The sequence below is a fragment of the Hyalella azteca genome, unplaced genomic scaffold (genome assembly GCF_000764305.2).
Source record: "Hyalella azteca isolate HAZT.00-mixed unplaced genomic scaffold, Hazt_2.0.2 contig13563, whole genome shotgun sequence".
NCBI classification, from domain to species: Eukaryota; Metazoa; Arthropoda; class Malacostraca; order Amphipoda; family Hyalellidae; genus Hyalella; species Hyalella azteca.
The window spans coordinates 44,664-65,794 of NW_025943479.1; the positions used below are offsets into that span (position 1 = coordinate 44,664).

Below are 21,131 nucleotides of genomic sequence, written 5' to 3' on the forward strand. Positions count from 1 at the left end.
ATAAATAAATAAATGTAATCAATAATCACAAATTAAATTATTGTATAAATTGATCAAATCCAATCGGTGCCTCCTGTTGAATAGACGAGGTATGCGCTGAAGCTTGCGCACAAAAAAGTGACCAGTATTTTATAATTCTGAAGCAGTTATTTTGAATCGTGACAAAATAAAATTCTTCATATTAGTTCAAAATTGTCTAAGTCTAAAAAATTCTAGACGGGCAGAATTTCATTTGTATCCCTACGCTGTATCATTAATTTACTTTTTATGCATAATTTTTTCGTCATATTTGTGGGTTAAAGTTAATTCAATATTTATATTTTCGTTCTCGCTCTTGAAACATCCTTTAACTTGTGCTGCGATTCCTACTTATGACTTATGTTTTTTACCAATCCACAAACATCCTTTAACATGTGCTGCGATTCCTACTAATGACTTATGTTTTTTTACCAGCGCTCCACAAACATCCTTTACCATGTGCTGCGATTCCTACTTATGACTTATGTTTTTTACCAGCGCTCCACAAAGATCCTCTAACATGTGCTGCGATTCCTACTTATGACTTATGTTTTTTTTTACCAGCGCTCCACAAAGATCCTTTAAATTCCTACTTATGACTTATGTTTTTTACCAGCGCTCCACAAACATCCTTTACCATGTGCTGCGATTCCTACTTATGACTTATGTTTTTTACCAGCACTCCGCAAACATCCTTTAACATGTGCTGCGATTCCTACTTATGACTTATGTTTTTACCAGCACTCCACAAAGATCCTTTACCATGTGCTGCGATTCCTACTTATGACTTATGTTTTTTTACCAGCGCTCCACAAGAGCAACACGACAATCAGGAAGCAAGTGTTCGAGCTCCTCTCAGCGCTGTGTGTGTACAATGCAGATGGCTACGCCACGGCTCTCGAGGCTCTCAACAATTATAAGGTAAAATCCTCCATCTCCATTGTCATCAACAGTGTAGCAGACTATTATCTTCAGATTATTCGTTGATATCTTTATACTTCAATTCGTCGTGTTACTATAACTGTCGTTGTTAATCCAACAACGCCCATTGGTTTGTTCACTTCTGGTGCCTATAAAAAAGCTATCTATATCGTGACTAGTCGAGTACTTCAAAAAATTTTTTAGAGAGGTCATTAGTACAGTATAGCAAATGGATCTTCTTACCGTAAATCCTAATATCGGAGAATTCTATGGTTGCAATTTGAGCAAAAAAAATTACCTTTATAATGACATATATTTGATGTTCCAAGCATGAGACCAATACGACCTAATAGTGTTGCCACTTCAAATGGCCACGTGGTTATGTTTCAAGATGCAGCGAAACCGTGTGGCTCGTATTATTATAAAAATGAAGTCTACAAGCCTAAGATTAGAGCACCCAACATTTAACACTTCATCGCTCTATCCACTACACCCTTACGACAGCGATCTTAAGAAATACTTTCATTGCCCAACCTTCAAAAATTGTTCCAGGATCTTCAGTTCACATATAATTAGAGACGCGATTATTCCAACCTCATGTTACTCGTGAACATTGTGTTAGTTTAACGCTGGTATCCTAAATTACTCGTGATTAATACTACAAGTGTTTGCTTGTGCGACGCCCTTGAGCATCTGGCCCTTCAAATGCTCAGAACTTCCTGGGGCCATACTTTCATAACTCGCTAAGTGAACGTAAGTACTTACGCTCTATTTTCTTGTCTATAATTGGTGGATTTTGCTTGAAAGGCTGTCAATGATTGGCTGACGAACTTACGATCTCTTAACTTTTTTTGAAAGTATGGGCCCCGGTATAGGAATAGACTCAAGATGCGATGTCTCATCTATAAATTTATGTCGTAGTTTATTCCAGCTAATTGCTTAATTACTTTGATCCGCATGAAGGGGATAGTGATGAGGCAACGTGGCATGTTACACATTACCACATAACTGTCGTTATTTGTAACATTGGTGCTGCAGCTTCTAAACGGAACATGCCAGGTTTCGGCTGATAGTTGTAACTTTTGGAAACCTGAAATTATCATAACTGGAGTTTATGATTGTAGCCTCAATTTGGTAAATAAATTAAATGAAATCTTGATTCACTTTAATACACGTGTGCTTTCTACAACGCCGATATTCGACTGGGAAATACTGTGATATAATCACTATTAATTCCTGTATTTGAGTACGAATTTATTATTATTCGATTGCAATCAAATCAATATTAAAATTTTCATTCATTTATAATTATTTACCGAAACTATGCATGTTGACACTACAGGAGATGCGGCAGGAGCGCTACCGCTTCAAGGTGGTGGTAGATGAGTTACGGAGCCCGGCCAGCGTTGAGTACAAGACGGTGGTGGTGGCCTTCATCAACTGCATCATCATCTCCACTACCGAGCTACAGGCCAGGATATCCATACGCAATGAGTTCATCGGTGAGTCTTCTGTTATGTTTGTTATTATCGTTCATCTGTGCTCTATTTCTGAACTACGCATATCATTGCAACTCATATTAGAATAAATTAGTCGGAGTGATTTTTTCTTCAGATTATACTCGTAAATTTCTACTGCAGGATCTACGTACATTTCATGCCTTTAATTTTCGCAAATACCTGGTATTTATATAATTTAACTCCCTGCATAAACTCTTACTTATCTAAGAAACGATTAAAGTAAAGCTTCGTGATATGTAAGTTAATTTAACTGCAATGAGTGCACGTCACTCAATAATTGTATTGTGTTTACTTGCTTACGCACTTAATATGCCTTTTTCATAACTGTTCATGACTTCAAATGTTCTAATTAAATTTCGGATCTGGATTTGTATTCTGAAAGCGTTCAGACTCCTAGACAAGATCAGTATCTTTAGTCTGTTGAAATCTCCTCCTTAAGCTCAGTTTGTTAAAATGCTGCTAATAAATTCGAGACGACTTCAATAGCGCCGGCCTCGGCTTTCATTCGTCTTTCTTGGGATATTTTATGAAGGTTTGGCTCAGTGTGAATTTTTTATCGTGAGGCTGAGATACTACGGTATACTATCTTTGAACTTATTTTCCTTTTTTTTCAGGCCTTAAAGTTTTGGATGCCCTCAATCAACTTCGGTGAGTTTGTATTCTTAATGTTTCCCACAATTATAGGCAGTTATTGTTGAAGTCTTTTGGTAATTGAATATTTTTAGGAATTATTGCCCAACCCAAGAACCTTCGTTGGGTTCTTAGTTTCTAGAACCCAACAGAAAAGCCCTTGTTGGGTTCTTAGTTTCTAAAACCTTATCGCTGGGTTGACGTCCTTTGTACGCCCAGACGCTACGCGAGCAAGGATCGGGACCTGGCAGTGCAGCTGGACGTGTTCGACGAGCAGCGCGACACTGACGAGGCGCAGATCACGGGGCCCGACGGTGTGGACCTCACCAGCCACGTCGACGTCTTCTACGCCATACTCCGACAGGTGCTGTACCGGTCTAGGCACAGAAAGTGATTCAAAATAAGATTTTATGGCGGAATTACTCATATATTATAGATAAAAATTGTTTTTCTAAAATAATTGACAAATGATGAAGCTGTGGTGGAAAATTACGGAAGTTTGCCTTGTTCACGTAGCCTCGTGTGTGCAGGTGGTAGAGACCCCCCAGGAAGGCCCGTTCCTGAACGTCCTTCAGCATCTTTTGCGCATAGACCCTCGTGACCGCATCAGCGACGTCATGTGGAGCACCGCCGAGCGCCTCATGCATCGCGTCACGCTCCTGGACGACGCGCAGGACACGGCGCGTCTCCTACGGGCGCCGTCCTCCCGCAACCTCGCGCCCAACAAGAGCGGGTCGTCCGGCAGGTGCCTCTGCTCCTGTCACAGAGAGACCACGCCTGTCGCCAACTCCCCAACTTCTGCAGGCTCGCCGCCCCTTACGGGTGGACCTCCTCCACCACCTCCGCCTCCTGGAGGAAATATTCCACCACCTCCAGGAGGAGCTCCTCCACCTCCTCCACTGCCTGGTGGTGCTCCTCCCCCTCCACGACCACCTGGTAGTGGTCCTCCGCCTCCACCACCACCTGGTGGGGCACCTCCTCCTCCCCCACCTCCCGGTGGTGTTCCACCACCGCCACCGTTTGGTGGTCCTCCTCCTCCTCCACCTGGAAGTCCTGCGCTGGGGCTGAAAAGAACCGCGGCGCCTCCTGCCCCAGCCGCACCTGATGTGCGACTCCCACAAATGGACACGCCAAAGCCGCGCTCCAAAATGAAGACCTTCAACTGGAACAAGATACCGAACTCTAAAGTGGGTATAATTTTAGCCTTTGACTATGATGCTGCTGAAGGACCAAACATGTTAACTGAAATTCTTTGGCACGAAGTTATATGTACGCTTCTTCTGCTCTTTTTAGCGCATTTTCTCTTTAAAGAAAAAGGGCACTATTGTGCTCGCCATGTCCGTCTTTCTGTCCGTCCGTCCGTCCGTCCGTGACCTCAAGTTTTCGTCGACGAGAAAATGCGCTCTCTGTCACTCACTGCAGTGAGTACCGAGTTATATTTTTTTCGTTCGTAGGTGGTGGGAAATAACAATGTCTGGACGAAGCTGGCCGTGCGTCATGAGAAGCTGTCACCCACGTCCACTCTTGACTGGGAGGAGCTCGAGGGCCTCTTCTGCCTACAGACACCGCAGGCGCCTCCTGCTGGGGGCAAGACAGCGCCTGGCACTCCCGGGGAGGAAAACAAATCGCAAAACTCTCAGGTGAAAATTTGCAACTCGTGTGTGTTCGGAGACATTCGTTAAAGCTCTCAATTGAGTACCTAGGGACTCAAATGTTAAAAAAAAAAACTTTCTTCGGTTCTAATAAATTGTTATATTGATTTTCTCGTACGAAAGGAGTTTTCGTTACTACAAATTCACCACATTTACACCTGCTAATTATCTATGACGCTCATTATTATTATTATTCTCCATTGCAGATCAATTTATTGGACGGCAAACGCAGCCTGAACGTCAATATATTCCTACGACAGTTCCGAGTGTAAGTTTCGAGCGTTGTACAGCAGCTCTAAGTGGTTCATGTTTGTCTAGACAGATGTTTCTTCCAAAAATTGTTTATTGCATGAGTCGTTTGACTGATACAATGGTAGTCCTGTGAGTTTTCTCATCCTATTTACACGATTTGTCTGAAAATGAATTCCTAAAACTTATCTAAAAGCCTAATGTAGTGTGTTATGCTCCATGAAATTTTTGTGCATTCGCCTCATTGTCAATAATTTATTTTCAAAATTGTCTTGTAAACATTCTCCGCAATCTAACACAGCAGCGGTCGAGCTGTAAAAAGGACTCATGATCACTTTGTTTCGGTAGAAATCTTACCTGTTATAACGCGTGAATCTGTGCAGACCCAACGAAGAAATTCTGGAGCTTCTGCGCGAAGGCGACCACGCCGAATTCGGCGCGGAAAAGCTACGCAATTTGCTCAAACTTCTGCCGAGTCCCGACGAGGCTGAGATGCTCAGGAACTTTGACGGCCCCTGCAATAAACTTGGGAAGGCAGAACAGTTCCTAATAGCGCTCATGAAACTGCCTCAGTAAGTATAGAGACGGACGACTGTTCTTTCATTTTTTCTCTAACGATCGCGAAAAATCCATTTTTCGTCCACGAGTACATTTCTTAGATTATTTTCGTGTGCCTTTATAGCCTCTCTTGGATACTTGTGAGTTTGGTATCATGAATGCCATATTTTTAACCACCCCAATCCGATGTATTTATATTCAGTGGGATAAAATATCTTCAATCGTAGCATCTTGCCCCGCATCAATTGGTTAACCTACTGCTTATTGCACAGTGCACCTCTTACCGAGTAACGCCAGGTTTAACAAGCTTATTTTCATTTTATTGAAGGAAATCTCAAATTCCAAGCCTTAGTATTATGGCCATGAGGCCTGGAATTATGGCAAGGTCAGCTCCGGATTTTAACAACTGGATATGTATTGTGGAAATGTGCTGACATTACGTCTATACAGATATATGTATGCAAAGCGTCTCTCGTTTTAAAATATGTAAAAGACTAAATAATTTTTTGCCGCTCAGTGCAATGAAGTTCCCCCCAAATTTCTCGATACGATGTAGGCAGTTATCTCGTTACCGTTAGATTCAACGTAGTTTCACGCGAAAATGAGAGCCATTTGTTCTAAATGGCTTTGCTTGAAACGGAAAAATTCATGTTGTGTCAATGAATTTTTCTTTCTGGTGCCAATTTTCTCATAAGCTTGAGACTAATTAATTTATGTCTGCACCCGCTTCTTTTAGGTATAAGCTGCGGATCGAGGCGCTGCTACTGAAGGAAGAATTCGAATCAACACTGGATCAGATTGACCCGAGTATTAACGCTATTATCTACGCTGGCCGGGATCTCATCACAAACACCAAACTCCACGAGATTCTCTACATGGTCCTTGTGGCTGGCAATTTCCTTAATAACGTGAGTCACCACAAACCGTCTTATTGATCTCTTTTACCTGGTTTTCCATTGCGAAAGGTAACGGATCTCTTATTAAACGGAATACAATTAATTTAATACGATGATTTCGATTCGTAGCAGAGATAAGAAATTAGTTTACGTAGATTTTTCTTCATCTGCCAGGGCGGTTACGCAGGAGACGCGGCCGGCATGAAGCTGTCGTCGCTACAGAAGCTCACCGACATTCGTGCGAACAAACCCGGCGTGAACCTCCTGCACTTCGTCGTACAGGTGAGGACTATGTCTTTGTCCACATGACTTAGATGGCATACTTAAGGCACTAGACCCGAAATTATTTTCATGATGTTTGAAGTTGTTTCGTAATTCAGGTAATAATCGTTTTATTCAGTATACAAATGTCAAAGTGTAGCCGGTGTTAAAATGCTTACTTGCGCCACGGGAAAACTCTTATGAAAACTCTTATAAACTCTTATAAAAAAACTCTTGAACTCTCTGTTGTTCGATCATGACATTATCATTTTCACTGTCGCCGAAATATGTTGAAGGTAAATATTCATTTCACCTTTATGATTCACTTTATTTTTATAATTGTGTCTCATTTTCGTATAATTTTTCAGCAAGCGCAAAGGAAGAACCCCAACTTGCTCAAGTTCCCCGAGGAGATGCCCTGCTTAGAAGAAGCGACCAAGTATGGATTAAGTATTGATTAATTGAATTTTTTACTATAAGTAGCTCAGAAAAACTTAGGAAATAAACGTCTTTCAGGATAAAGTTTTCTATTAATTATTGATGATCTGCATCAGGTTACCATAGAGGAGTATTTCTTGACCATATTCTTGATTCACATCACAGCTGGCCAGTTTTGAAAACATTTCATAATTGCTTTATACATTCATTACTCCTAGACTTCGTTTTTTCGGTGTGATCAAATATTGCACTAATTCTGTATCAAAGATTTTTTCATGGAATAATTCTTCCCCTTGAAATCTGTCACTTTGAATGAACTATCCATCCTGTCACTTAAATTCCATGTTTCATCCAAATATTTGATCTTCTATGGACTTAATTATGATCATTTCTCAATGTAACCTAATAATCAGTTACGCCCCGCTAATAATATGCATGTGTCCAGAGCGAGCATGGTGACGCTACAGTCCGACCTGCTGCAGTTGGACGCGCGTGTGGAGCGACTGTCAACACAACTGCAAGCTCCAGGCACCCCAGCCCAACTCCTGGGTCAGATGACGCCTTTCCTGCAGCAGGCGCGTCACGACATCGACGCCCTCAAGCAAGGCATTGCAGAGGCCGACAAAGTCCGGCTCGAAGTCGCCGCCTACTTCTGTGAAGACCCAAACACCTTCAAGCTCGAAGAGTGCTTCAAAATCTTCAATGCCTTCTGCTCCAAGTTAGCTAATTTTGTGGATTTTTTAATGTTTTAAAAATTTTCGTGCTCTGTAGAGCTGCACCAGGAAAACTGTTCTTAGTTGTAGCTCGTTGAGTATTTTTAGATGCATTGGTAAAAAACTATTAGCGTTTGTACCTGGCCGAATGATGGCATTTGATTTACATAACTTAAATTGCGGTTGCAATGTTGACTAGCATCTGGAAAAAAACCCTCTATATAAAAATGTAGTTCTGGTGATGATCTATATATATAATAGTACTGTTCCCGCATAATGCCGAAGTTTTTTCCAATGCATCACGCATGTTTTAAAAACAAACGGCATGCATTTTCTTTTTATATTTTACGAAGCGCATTTTGCTGTTAAGGTTCAAGGCAGCGACGGTTGAGAACAACCGTCGCAAGCAGCAGGAGGTCGAGGCTGAACAGCGGCGACGCGCCAGGGAAGACAACCTCGGAAAGAGACGCGTCTCGTCTCAGGGCGCCAGTGAGTGCCTTCTTTGCTTGTTGCAGATTTTTATATTTTTGATTTACTTGAGCTATCAACAGAATTCTCATTATAATATAAAATTGCAAGGATTAATGCTGCGCTTCATGGAAGTAAGTTACAGCGTGTAACTTTTGGAGAATTGCTGGATAAATTTTGTTGCGCTTATAATCCAGTTTCAGTGAATTGAGTATAATTTCAGTAAAATACAATTTATTTTCAAAAAAAAAAAATGTTTATGCTGAAGTTATGTTTGTGTTATGTTTGTGTTGGAGGTGGAGGCAGCGCCGCGCCTCGGCCGGCATCGTACAGCGAGTCAGAGTCTGACCTGAACGCCTTGGATGGTCTGGAGAGACCACAGCCTCCCTTACCGCACATCAACGTCGCTGAAGTGCACTTCAACAGAGTCAGTGTTTGTACTGCCTACTTATACTTTTATTTAGTGTTGTTTAATTTCATTCGTGGCAAATACGTTTCTAGTTTTCGTTGATTTATTTTCTCTTGGGTTGTTTTCTTTGTTTTTTTTAACTGGAACTTTGGTTTTTTTTCTTTTGGTTGTTTTTTGTAGCTCGCAAAATTAAATCAGAAATCAAGTTTCAGTGAAGACCTACGACTACGAGCGACCTAGTCAAAATACTCATAAGTACTAAATTTCTATAGATTCGTGTAAAATATTTATTGATTTTTTATAAGAATAAATTTTGTTGATATTGAGTCAACGTTATCGGCATAACACACCCCCTGCCGATATTGTGAGAGGGCAAGAAAAGTAGGAAGTGTGGCAAAGTATATTAGTTATTAAATAGTTATTACACAGGAAGTTATTCTGCAGGGTAAGAAAGGTAGAAAGCAGCTGGAAGCGCTGCAGCAGCATAACGGTGGGCTCACTTCTGAAGACGAACCTTCGGTGTGCAACTCTCCTCGCCTAACTCGCCGCCGCGTGGGCTCCTTCAGCACACCAACCCAATCCCTTGACCCTTACTCTGGAGCAGACCACTCTCCGGGTACTTCTACTGTATATTCTTATGTTCATGCTCAAAATTATCTGGTCAAACATAACTGTGAGAGTAAAAACATAATTATTGCATCAATTTCTTTATTCGATTGCCCGTTATGATGGATGTGTGTACCGCCACAGACGTCACGCCGAACGGCTCGCTACGACGCCGCAGGTCGCGGGTGCCGTCGGAGGAGGACGACCACAAACTCATGGACTTCCTGGCCACCGGCGGACACGACCACACTCGCGAGAGGAAGGCCCTTAGCGGTACGAACATCACCTTGCTTTTTCTCAACTATTTAACTTAACTGCAAAGCATATTATATTATTCAATGCTTCCTGTATGTAGCTCATAATTTATAATGAGTTAAAAGTTAGAAATATAGAGGCACTATTGCTTTACACATTTCTAGGTTACATGTATGATAAATAGCACCGAAAGAAACATTTCGTTACAAATCTCGTCTTGGTCGCCAGTGGACGGCTACGGGTCCCTGGATCGATCGTTCGCCCGCCGCCCCCGCGGTGGCAGCAGAGGACGCGGCCAGTTGCTGTCGCCCTCCGTCGATATGAACGGCGCATGCAGGCCGACGACTACTGACGAAGAACGTCGTAGTAACGGCGCCGTAGAGAGTGACAAAAATCTGGACCCGGCAAGACCGAGGTCTGGTTTATGGAAAGACTTCAACAGTAACTGCTTAAACTTTCTCCCGTTCGGATTTCTTGTTTTGTTTTCCAGCTGGAACATTTTTACTCCTAGCAAACAATTTAGAATTGTCGGTGTAGGAAAATTTTTTTTTAAGTGTGAGGCGTGATAATGCATTGTCAGATAAATATTTGTCCGTAAAAATAAAAAAACTGTTTGCTATTTCATGCTATATATTTGTTCTTTGCAATTATTTTGATGAATCTAAGCATCTCTCGCTTTGATATTAGCAAAAACTGGCGTCAGAAGATCGAGTCTTGGTTCAAGGAGAACGAGAAGGAGGAGAAGCGCGCTGAGCTGAAGCGCCGCCTGCAGCACCACAGGAAATCGCTGGACCTCGACAACGCCTCCTCCATGGGTGGGTGTAATTTGATCTTTTTACGCTCTAATACCTGTTGCATGTGTTAAAATGTGTGTTAAAATTGTATGTTTTTTGTTTGAAATTGTGGTCTTCACATGGGTGGGTGTAATTTGATCTTTTTTTTTACACTTAATACCTGTTTTATGTGTTAAAATTTTATGTTTTTTGTTTGAAATTGTGGTCTTTATGAGTGCGTTAGATTTAAGAGTAATTTTTAGTGTTTGATAACAAGAATTATTCACCTCGCTATAGAGTTTTACCGGAACTCTCACTTTACGCGCTTTCTAATTTATATTATATTTTCATTGCTTCTCTTTTACCTTCAACAATTATTTGGTTTTCAATGTATCGTTTAAAGAACTTAGCGTGACCTCCTTATATTTATATACTTTAATAAAAAAATTCAAGTGAAGCAATATACTGATGGAAATAGAAATAATATTCAAACAGTCATACAGCAACATTCTGCTAGCTCATATTGATACGTTGCACACACTCTCCTCCTACGAATTCACGTGACGTATTGTACTCACGAAATACTCAATACCACTTCATACTCGAATACTTATACACAATTTACCCTATACTCATAAAAATAAAAATTAACCTTCGTACAGTTCTGCAGCAACATTCAGCTGGCTCATATTGATACGTTGCCAAACTCTTTTCCTACGAATTCCCGTGACTTACTATACTGACGAAATATTCAATACAACGTCATACTCAAATACACTTTACTTTATACCCATAGAAATAAAAATTAACCTTCATACAGTTCTGCAGCAACATTCAGCTCGCTCATATTGATACGTTGCACAAATTCTCCTCTTTCGAACTCACGTGACGTAATCTACTAAAGAAATACTCAATAACACTTCATACTCAAATACACTTTACTTTATACCCATAGAAATAAAAATTAATTTTCGTACAGTTCTGTAGCAACATTCAGCTCGCTCATATTAATGCATTGCACAAATTCTTCTATGAATTCACGCGATTTACTATACTGACGAAATACTCAATACCACTTCATACTCAAACACTCATACACACTTTACTCTATACTCATAGAAATAAAAATTAACCTTCGTACAGTTCTGCAGCAACATTCAGCTCGCTCATATTGATACGTTGCCCGAACTCTTCTCCTACGAATTCACGTGACGTATTATACTGACGAAATACTCAATACCACTTCATATTCAAATACACTTTACTTTATGGAATTGGAATTGGGGTGCGTGGTGACCTAGGTCACGACATTTAAATCGGTCATACACGCTGCCTAAAAACTTTTACTAGCATCAAAAAGAATTAAAAGTTCACACTCTTATGTTAACAAAAAAGTTCAAATATACCATATTCACAGCTGTCCTAAGAAAAAATATAAAAATTTGACAATCCCAAAAAAGTAAAACAACGTGCTAAAACAATTCGGCACGGTCATATATGTCTTTCCACCCTCCCCTCTCACAACCCTCCATTCCTCAAGACTCCACTCTTATCATCCACCTCCTCTCCTTCATCCTCCACACGTTTTCCAAATATCTCTTCACACTCTCAAGCATATCCGCAGTTGCTCCCTCAGACAGACCCGTAATTATCGCCATCCACTCTTCGCTTGTTCTCTCATGCCCCACCTCGTTAGTCTCACCTCTCTCATTTAGAATCACCTCTATCATAGACTGACGCTCTCTCTCATACGCCCCACATTCCATCAACAAGTGCTCTCTACAGTTTCCTTCTCATCCCCATCACACATAAAACATTTATCTTCTCTCCTTTCATTCCACCTGTATGTATGTCCATTCACACCTAGCGCGCCTGCCCTAACACAAAACAGAAGGTCCCCACCTCTACTACCATCATACATACATTCATATTTTGATCAAAACTGCTCTCATTCTTCTTTCCTTGAAGGTACTCCAACCCATGTCTCCTCTCAGGGCCTCTACTGCAGTCCACCTGGGGGCTCCTAGTGCCAATCTCGCCACTCTATTTTGTACCAATTCCAATTTATCTAGCTCGCCATCACTATATGCTATCACATGCAATCCATACATAATGCTAGGCACTGCTACACTCTTCCACACTTCTCTCAATACTTCATACTTACTCGCTCTCACTTTTGCTGCACTTCCAAGTATACCCAACCATTGGTTTGCCTTACTTAGATTCGCGGCCTTTGTTCTCTGACATCCTTCATGGTCCACACATATCCCTAAGTACTTATACTCAATTGTCCTAACAATCTCATTCCCTCCCAACATCCACACTCTGCTCATATCCTCAATCGATCCATTCACAACAAGTACTTGGCTCTTCTCCGCACTGAATCGCACATTGAAGTCCCTCCCATACTCAGTCACACAGTCCAGCATACTTTGCAGTTCCTCGCTATTTTCACTCATAATCACAGCATCATCAGCATACAGAAGCATTCTTAACCTTTCGCCGCCTACACGCACACCAACATCCATTCTCCTCACCCTCGTGGCCATCTCTGCTGTGTAGAGGTTGAAGAGAAGCGGAGACAGGATACAGCCTTGCCGTACGCCTCTCCTGCTCCTCACCCAGTCCGTCTCAATATCCCCAAGTCTATATTTTGCTCTAGTATTCACATACATACTTCTCACAAGCCTCATACATTTTTCACTCATTCCAATTTTTCCCAGTATTTGACACAGAAGCTCTCTATCATAGAAGATAAGAACACACAGAGCTTCACAGAAGCTTTATACTCATAGAAATAAACATTAACCTTCGCACAGTTATGCAGCAACATTCAGCTCGCTGACGTTAATGCATTGCACAGACTCGTCACCCGTGTGCCCGAGCCCCAGCCTGGGCACGCTGGTCGAACATCACGACGACGCCCCTGATAACCCGACGCCCTACCGCCGCGTGTACAAGGACTGGCGGCCGTCGGTCGACAAGACCGACGTCATCGCAACCATGGAGGCCATCGCCGGTAAATGTTCTGGCAATAATGGAAGTGGCTTCTAGTTACACTGTTCCTTTATCTTGCAGTTTCATGCTTTCTTAAATCTTAACGTGTTTATCTTGTCCGATATGGATTATACATCTGGCAATTAAAGACTTCTTTGATCTTGTGGTTGTTGTTATTACAACTGACACTTTGAAAATAAAAATTTTAGTTCTCCGGAAACACATATAATCTGTTATCGTGTGTGATTTTTGTGGAGGTTCTGTTATTTTTCGAAATTTTTGTATTGTGATTATTCATAATTTGCTTGTTCCATACAGAAGTACAGTCGCCAGCAGGCAAGTCAGACCGCGACAAGTCGTCGTGGCGCAAGAGTAACCTTAATGTCGCCAACTCGTGTGAAGAGGCCGTCCTAAACTGTGATACTGAAGGTTGGTCACTCGAACCTTTTAGCTTGCGTGTCACTGCTTGTATCTACAAGCATAAGCCGTCTAAATTGTAGCAAAGTATCCCAGAAGAAGTATGTGATTTTCTGGTCGTGCTTTAAAGCATAATAAAATGATGATTATCACGTTTCAGTATTACTTGGTTCGAGTAGTTTTGTTGGGTATTTCTTTCAAACGATACCACTTTACTGATAACTCTTCTTACAAAGCTGTCTACGATAATTCTTGCCATAGCTCCCTACCATATTTTAGTTATTTCTATTTAGCTTAATTGCATATAAAATATTGGTTCCAAATTTTATAAATTTCAGTTTTTTTCCTAGATTCGCTCTACTATTATTTTCGTTTACATTTTATTCCCTCGATAGCGCCAACCGCCGCTCGTCGCCTTCGTCGCCATAGATCCCGACCCGCGGGCACTCCTGCTTCGCCTGAGGTGAGGTGCTCTCCTTGTTGTCCCGCCTCACCTGAGGTGAGGTGCACCTTGTTGTCCCGCCTCGCCTGAGGTGAGGTGCTCTCCTTGTTGTCCCGCCTCGCCTGAGGTGAGGTGCTCTCCTTGTTGTCCCGCCTCACCTGAGGTGAGGTGCTCGCCTTGTTGTCCCGCCTCGCCTGAGGTGAGGTGCTCTCCTTGTTGTCCCGCCTCACCTGAGGTGAGGTGCTTTCGAACGAATGGCGTAGGTACATTTTTGAGTTCAGCTAAACTCCTACGCATAATATATCCAATGTTCTTTTGCCTTCAGTTTAATTGAAATTTTGGATTATGCCCTTTAATGTAAATATTCTAACTAATGTTAACATTACAGGCATCCATAGACGGAGCAGATGATGCAGAGAGCCGCAGATCCTCCCTCATCCACGACCTGGGCCACACTGCGGACTCTGACACCATCAAGCTGTACATCAGGCACCCCTCCCATGAAGGGAAAGCATCTGACGGTAACTCAACCGATCATTGAGGACAAAATCGCATAATAAAAATTTCATTTTTTTCAGTTTCATTTTGTGCCAGCTTGCGATAGTTTTAAAGTGACTTGCATTAAAATTTTGGGTTTACTTATAATAATTTATTTGATTGTAACTCTGATCTGATCCTACCAGTTCAATTTATAGCCAGCAGGTAAGAGGATACAAAAGTACGTTTCAGTGTTCTCTCGTTCAACCCAAACCCATTCTTGCATGAACAAAAATACTATCTTTTGTAAACATGAATTAACATAACGAAGTTTGAACCTTCGTCACTCGTCATTCTGTGATTCCATGCTAGCACCTAATGCGCCTTATTGTTCGTTTTATTTCACTGGCATGAGTTAGAGTTTGTTGTTGAAATAAAAAAGTTGAGTTAGAGTTTGTTGCTGCAGTTAGTTAGAGTTTGTTTGTTGTTGCTGCAGGGCTTGCGGCCAGAACAGCGCCGGCCGCCAGTCTCCTGGACCAGTACAGACAGGCGGTCGACGTCTCGGCTGACATGCTCAGGAACATAGAGAAGGTACGAGGGGCGTGTTTTTTTTGCGTAATTTGTATCAAATATTACTATGTGTAGTTGAGAAATATCTAAGCATCGATAATATGGGAGTAGGCATAGAAATCTGGAATAGATATTTATTGGGTCGTCTACATAAATATTACTATGTGTAGTTCAGAAGTAGTCAAATATCGATAAGATGGGAGTAGGCATAGAAATCAGGAATAGTTATTTGTAGGGTCGTCTACATAACTATTGCTACGTGTAGTTAAAAAGTAGCTAAATATGTTTAGGAAGACGGTAGGCGTGGAAATTAAGAAAGTTGGCGTAACGTAAAATTGCTAGACACATTCGGAGGTTTATTAATAATGAGAATCATTCATTAAGAACTCCAATTCGGTTTGTAAAATGATGGAAAATTATGATGTACAAGGTTATTATAGATGATGGACCGCTTAGATGTTTGCTAGTCAGCACAAGAGATATTATTGAACATGTACAAATATATTAAAAAACTGAATCTTTTTCTTTCCATTGGTGTATAAGTTATTCATTTGTAATTTTAACTTAAATAAATACGAATTTATTAAATTGGGTCCATCATCCAGAACAACCCTGTAAATATAACCAAATTATTTGATTTACATTTTACACGCGCTACCCCGTTTCAATGTTAAATTTATCAATACATTTGTTCGTATTTCATATAAAAATTTCCTGTGATAACATTGGAGCGTTACGATGAATAGGAAAAACCTTGCATTGTTTCGGGAACATTGTTTGCCTGTAATTTTCCTTAGTTCACCAGCCAAATGCTATACCGTTTCGTGCAGGCGGAATACGATGAGCCTGATGTTCCTCGAGACATTACCGCTGGCGAGAAGCGGCGCGAGAAGAAGGCTTACCAGCGCACCATGACTCCCGGTACTCTGCGCAATGCACTGCAGGATCGTCTGCGCAGTAACATGGATACCTCGCATCTTGCAGGCACACTCAAGTCTTTGGATGAAGAAGCTCCTGACGACCTTTGCAACGTTAACAATTCTAACATAGAAAACGATCAAGTTAGGGGAGCTACCGTGAGCTTAGGTCGTCAGGCATCTCTGCCTCGTCATATGAGGCAACTGTCACGGGAAGACGAAGGGGATGATAAGTACGACATTGATGCTGAAAACATCGAGACGCCTCCCGTGACAAGGAGAGCCGATGGCACACGGAGCTTTAAATCACCCAATGCCAATAACTGGGTGGCACAATCTACCGTGGACGAAGACCACGAGTTCGAAAAGCGAAGAGAAAATCGCAAGTTCAGGAGCATGACGAGCCAAGGAAGAAAGGCGCTTGTGGGAGAAGCAATTCTCGACGGAGAGAAAAATCGCATGGGCGTGAGTGACGGAGAGGGTGAGGCTCCAAGCTCTCATTTACCTTCACAAAGGCTGATGAAATTCAAGAAATTGGCTGACCTGGCTAAAGATGGCGACAGTGAAACGGAACAAATGCTTTTCCGTCAAAAACAGAGCGATGCTTGTGATGAGTTGGGTGACGGAAATTTCCAAAGGTTTGCATCAGTGAGAAAAACCTTGCGCCACAAGAAAGGTGTTGACCGCTCTGAGGGAAAAGACAATGAAGACCGTCAACCCGAAGCACGAATGTTAAGCGAACCCGACGTGCCTGTGTCCGCGGTGCGGGAGACGCTATCAACGAACATTTTGGACGCTGCGCAAAGCGTTTCTATCACAAGCAATGCTGACGATAAAGATTCACGTCTAAAACGATGGCAGAAATTAAAAGATTACAAGCTGGATGCTGATGAAAGTCAAGACGAGAGCTCCCTTAAGAACAAGATTACGCGCAAGCTGTTCCCTAGTTCCGACAAGTACGATGTTAATAAAGCAACTCGCAGTAGCTTCCGCAACGACCCCAAGCCTCCTGCTTCAGAAAGACTGCAAAGGAAAAATCAAGATTCCTTCTTGGCCCGAGGCTCTGAAGCTCGCGGATCATTCCGTACTTTAAGCTCCTCCGCCACGGCTCCATCTTTAAGAACGCGAAGAGGAGACAGGATTCGAAGCGCCATCGATCCGAATCACGTTAGAGAAGCCTTGGCATCAGGTCTCCGTGTTCAGGATGCAAGCCGGAGGCAGGGTGAAGCCAGACCCGGGTCCGTGAGAAATGGCAGGGGCTCTTCAAAGGATGAAAAAGATGAAGGTTTTGAAGACACGATCAGCCTCAAATCAGAAATTGCTAACCAGGAATATCACAATGGAAATTATATGAATGATCTAAAGGGCATAATTAGCCGCACTAGCAACGATAACTCTATTGATGTGTCGCCAAATAGCAATAGAGTTGATAAATCCAGTTCCCATGCCAGCCTTCGTTCGTCGCGGTCGTCTCTCGCTTCTGGGACGTCAGTAAATACAGTTAAACCAGCCAGGCCTTTATCAAACTCCCCGAGCAATGCTAGTGTAGTTAGCAACCGGTCGGATTCGGGCAATAGATCAAAATTATCAGATTATTCGTCTCCATTTAAAAATTTAACCAAATCTTTAAGACGTGGTCTGGCTGCAGAGCCAAGCCACCTTGCGCCCACTCAGAACGGCCAAGCACGAACATCAAGCACTTTTTACACTTCTAATGGCCCCATATCTTCTCGACCTGTGTCTAGAAACGATTCAATTCGATCTGTAGGTTCAATAGGTAGGCAGTCAAGTGATGGTTCTGTACGTAAAGCACCAACGCGCAGTGTATCCAACGCTTCTAGTTCTCGCTTGATAACTACAACCAAGCGGCCGTTGGTACCAGTTCAGCCTCGAGCTGCAACTCTAAATTCCAAGATAACTCAGCCGCGATCAGTGAGCTCTAGCTCCGCTAAAGTTAAGCGAGGAGATTCGGGAAGCTCAAAAGAAAACCTTTCTAGATCAAATTCCGGCAACAGTCGTTCTGGCACCACACGAGCGACTCCGACGCCGCGGGCATCGGTATCTGGGTCTCGAGACAAAGCCCCTCTTTCGGAAAAATTATCAAGCCTTCGAGCGGTGCCTACGAAAACGAGTACCAGCATCAGCACTCGGAAAACAGTGTCGACTACACCTCCGGCAGCGCCAGGCTGCAGCAGAACCCTGCCCGCCTTCATGCGCCCCACTACCTCTTCAACATCAAAAACTTCTGACTCGGGCGAACCCGTACGTAAAAATCGGGTTTCATCCCGATCGCTTAATCCGACACCTGGCAGAACCCTAGTAAAATAATCAGTCGTTTCTTATTATTCGTTCAAATAAGTGTGCCGTTAGTTCATGGCCTACGATTCATCTATATAGAAAATTTTCTAATACTCCGCGTAGGTTTCTGTGTAGCTCGAACTTGTAATAATTCGCTTGCCTCCAAAGCAATTTAGTATTGCGAGTTGGTGCATGGTGTGCTGTACATGAACATGATAAACTCCCCAGAATCTAACCAGATTTCATGGGAAGAGATTATCTGCGAATAGTTTGATAGAAGCGCCAAAGACATCCACTTGAGTCGTTCGTTCATTTTCTCGAAGAAATATTTGGATAAAGTTATGGTGTTGAATTTTTTACCCGACTCATGGAATGAGTCATAATTTTAGGTCAGGTAGTGTTTTTCATTTTACCGTTTGTAAATGTCTGTAAATTGCATGATAATATGCAGTCAATTATTTACTGTATTTTTATAACAATGTATCTACTAACCTGAATGAGTAAGTTAGCTGCAGTCATAAATTTGACTCCTGGCATCAAAACGATGATACAATCGAAGATTTATAGTTGAAACTATTGCATTAATTTTACCACAATTCAGAGTTTAATTTCTTTATCAGTTTTCAAGTTTATTTACTTCATGTTAAGTTGAGTGATGAAATTGATAGCAATTCACTTCTATTGTACGGTCATTAAACTTACGTCAATCACCTTCAAAGTTCACCGCGCCAGAGTGTGAACGAAGGTTTCCTGCCGTTTGTCTCCACTTTACGTTGTTATTTACCCAAAATGTATCACTCGTTGTAAATTTGCCTAATTTAAAAACACGTCGAAAACATCGCAGACGCCAAGCATGTTGAATTTCAGAACAGTAATGGAAATGAAATGCAAATGAAAACTGAAAGGCACCCGGGTTGACGTTAGCCAATGAAATAGCGTTCTTAATCCTAAGTTATTAAGCCATCTTCATTCGGAGAACTGCGGTCAACAATCATTTTAGAAAATCATGTCGGATAATCATGTCGGTCAAGCTAAAAATTGCCTTAATACTAATAATTGAATAGCCTTATTTATTAGGTGAACTTTCGGCCTTGCTGCCTACCTTATAACTGCTTATTCTTGACACGAGTGGTTATTGCAAGAAAACTTGCTTCCTCTACCGACTGAGTGACTCCCCGCATCTTTGCAATAAAATTTCATGCTTATAATTATTGTTTTATTACAGTATACTTCTGCTGTGCTTTGAATTTATGAATATTTTGAGCACCATAATGAGAAGAAACTAACCTAAATGACTGCGGGCACGCTCTTCCACTATTACATGCTGCATTATCACAACGTGATGATGTCCGGTGTGAAATGCACTAAGCGCTAAAAACGATACTGCAAACGATTATGTACAGCTTACAGGACCTTACGATTCATGAGCTGAAAAATTAATAATGGAAAAGAATTTCTAGAGAGGCCGTGCGCTCAGACCACAACTACGATGCACCTACTATAAATATTTTTATGTGAAAGCGAGTTGATAATTATCAGGGCATTTGCCATACATGTTTGGAGTTCGCTTGATTATTCGTTAATACGTCACAATTTTTAGACGCCCCACATATTATTCGCATCAAGGGTTAAGTCAACCTAGAAATGGTGGGCTGGGGGGACAGGGAGCGGAAACTTGCGCATGCAAGGGCCAGGCCAGGCGTACGTAATCCAGTAGCGTCTGCAAGATCTGGTTCGCAGTTCAACTGAAAGTCCCCGGCATGCAATCAGTCGCAACTGATCCTGCGGTCCAACAACTGCAATCAAGAGCGATATTACGATATTAACTGCACGAGCCTCTCAAATCGAGCGATATTACGTCCGTCAGTACAAGAGTGCAGAATTGAGACATATTGATGTGCGTTTTACATTATGAGACGCTTACGCCCTGAGAATGTTGCAACGAACGGCATTAAATGCCACTAATTTCGTGCCGTCTGTAGGATAGGTGCAATGACAAAAAAATTCACAATCGTTGATTTCGATCGATCTCCCAGTAAAGTAATAATTTCATTTCAATTAATGAAATTGGTACATAAAAGTCGCACATGAAATCTACTCACTACTTTGACTTCTTAATATCAGCGTCTTGCTATAAAAAAAGACAATCAGAAGTTCAACGTTTGATAAAACCTTCAAGCTTTCAGGACATGGAAATCCTTAATTGTACTTCCTGGAGAAGCAGCCTCAGAACTATCCTCAGCAGAACTCAGTACTATCCTCTAAAGAACCTCAGCAGCCACTGAACTATCAGTTAACGAACATGTGTATCCTTTATTTTCTCGAGTTGTACATGTATAACGCCCAGTAAATATATCGTTAATAGCTGTTATTTTGCAAAGAGTATAGAAGACCAGCATTTTCGGAGTCGAAAGATGAATATGACACTTGAGAACGGCAAGCACCGCTTCTAACCACCAACCGGCCGACACAAACGAGAATGACTCGTTCGTTTTTGCTAAGGAGCAATTTTTTGCGGCAAGGTTCCTCATGTTTTGGCTAACAATCCTTGTACTGAGATAAGGACTCAAGGAAAATGAATCATATTAAACCTATCGCTTCATTCCATTAATTAACAGTTGTAATCATTTTCCTCGTATCTGTTAA

The 21,131-nt window shown here is 41.8% G+C and overlaps 1 protein-coding gene across 3 annotated transcripts; it reads left to right on the forward strand.

Moving 5' to 3' along the window:
* The first annotated feature begins 794 nt into the window (after positions 1–794).
* LOC108671794 lies at positions 795–19,693 on the forward strand. 3 transcript variants are annotated; one of them, XM_047883743.1, is made up of 25 exons: positions 795–939; positions 2,282–2,441; positions 3,074–3,107; positions 3,309–3,453; positions 3,620–4,276; positions 4,544–4,729; positions 4,948–5,009; positions 5,374–5,562; positions 6,285–6,456; positions 6,619–6,726; positions 7,074–7,144; positions 7,589–7,861; positions 8,227–8,345; positions 8,618–8,751; positions 9,178–9,349; positions 9,484–9,612; positions 9,823–10,009; positions 10,282–10,409; positions 13,231–13,386; positions 13,683–13,793; positions 14,177–14,228; positions 14,443–14,458; positions 14,612–14,744; positions 15,197–15,291; positions 16,101–19,693. In XM_047883743.1, the coding sequence occupies exons 1-25, from the start codon at positions 802–804 to the stop codon at positions 18,513–18,515; spliced, it is 6,042 nt and encodes a 2,013-aa protein (XP_047739699.1). In that variant the 5' UTR covers positions 795–801; the 3' UTR covers positions 18,516–19,693. The 3 variants fall into 3 exon arrangements, with proteins under 3 accessions (XP_047739699.1, XP_018014865.1, XP_018014866.1); XM_018159376.1 differs by lacking the exon at positions 14,443–14,458 and having other exon boundaries at positions 14,177–14,244; XM_018159377.1 differs by lacking the exon at positions 14,443–14,458 and having other exon boundaries at positions 8,621–8,751; positions 14,177–14,244.
* The last annotated feature ends 1,438 nt before the right edge of the window (positions 19,694–21,131 follow it).

Coding starts and splice junctions, on each gene's coding strand:
- LOC108671794 (XM_018159376.1), top strand. CDS start 802: ATGACTTATGTTTTTTTACCAGCGCTCCACAAGAGCAACACGACAATC. Junction 3,108..3,308: donor GATGCCCTCAATCAACTTCG/GTGAGTTTGTAT, acceptor TTGTACGCCCAG/ACGCTACGCGAGCAAGGATC. Junction 7,862..8,226: donor TTCAATGCCTTCTGCTCCAA/GTTAGCTAATTT, acceptor TTTGCTGTTAAG/GTTCAAGGCAGCGACGGTTG.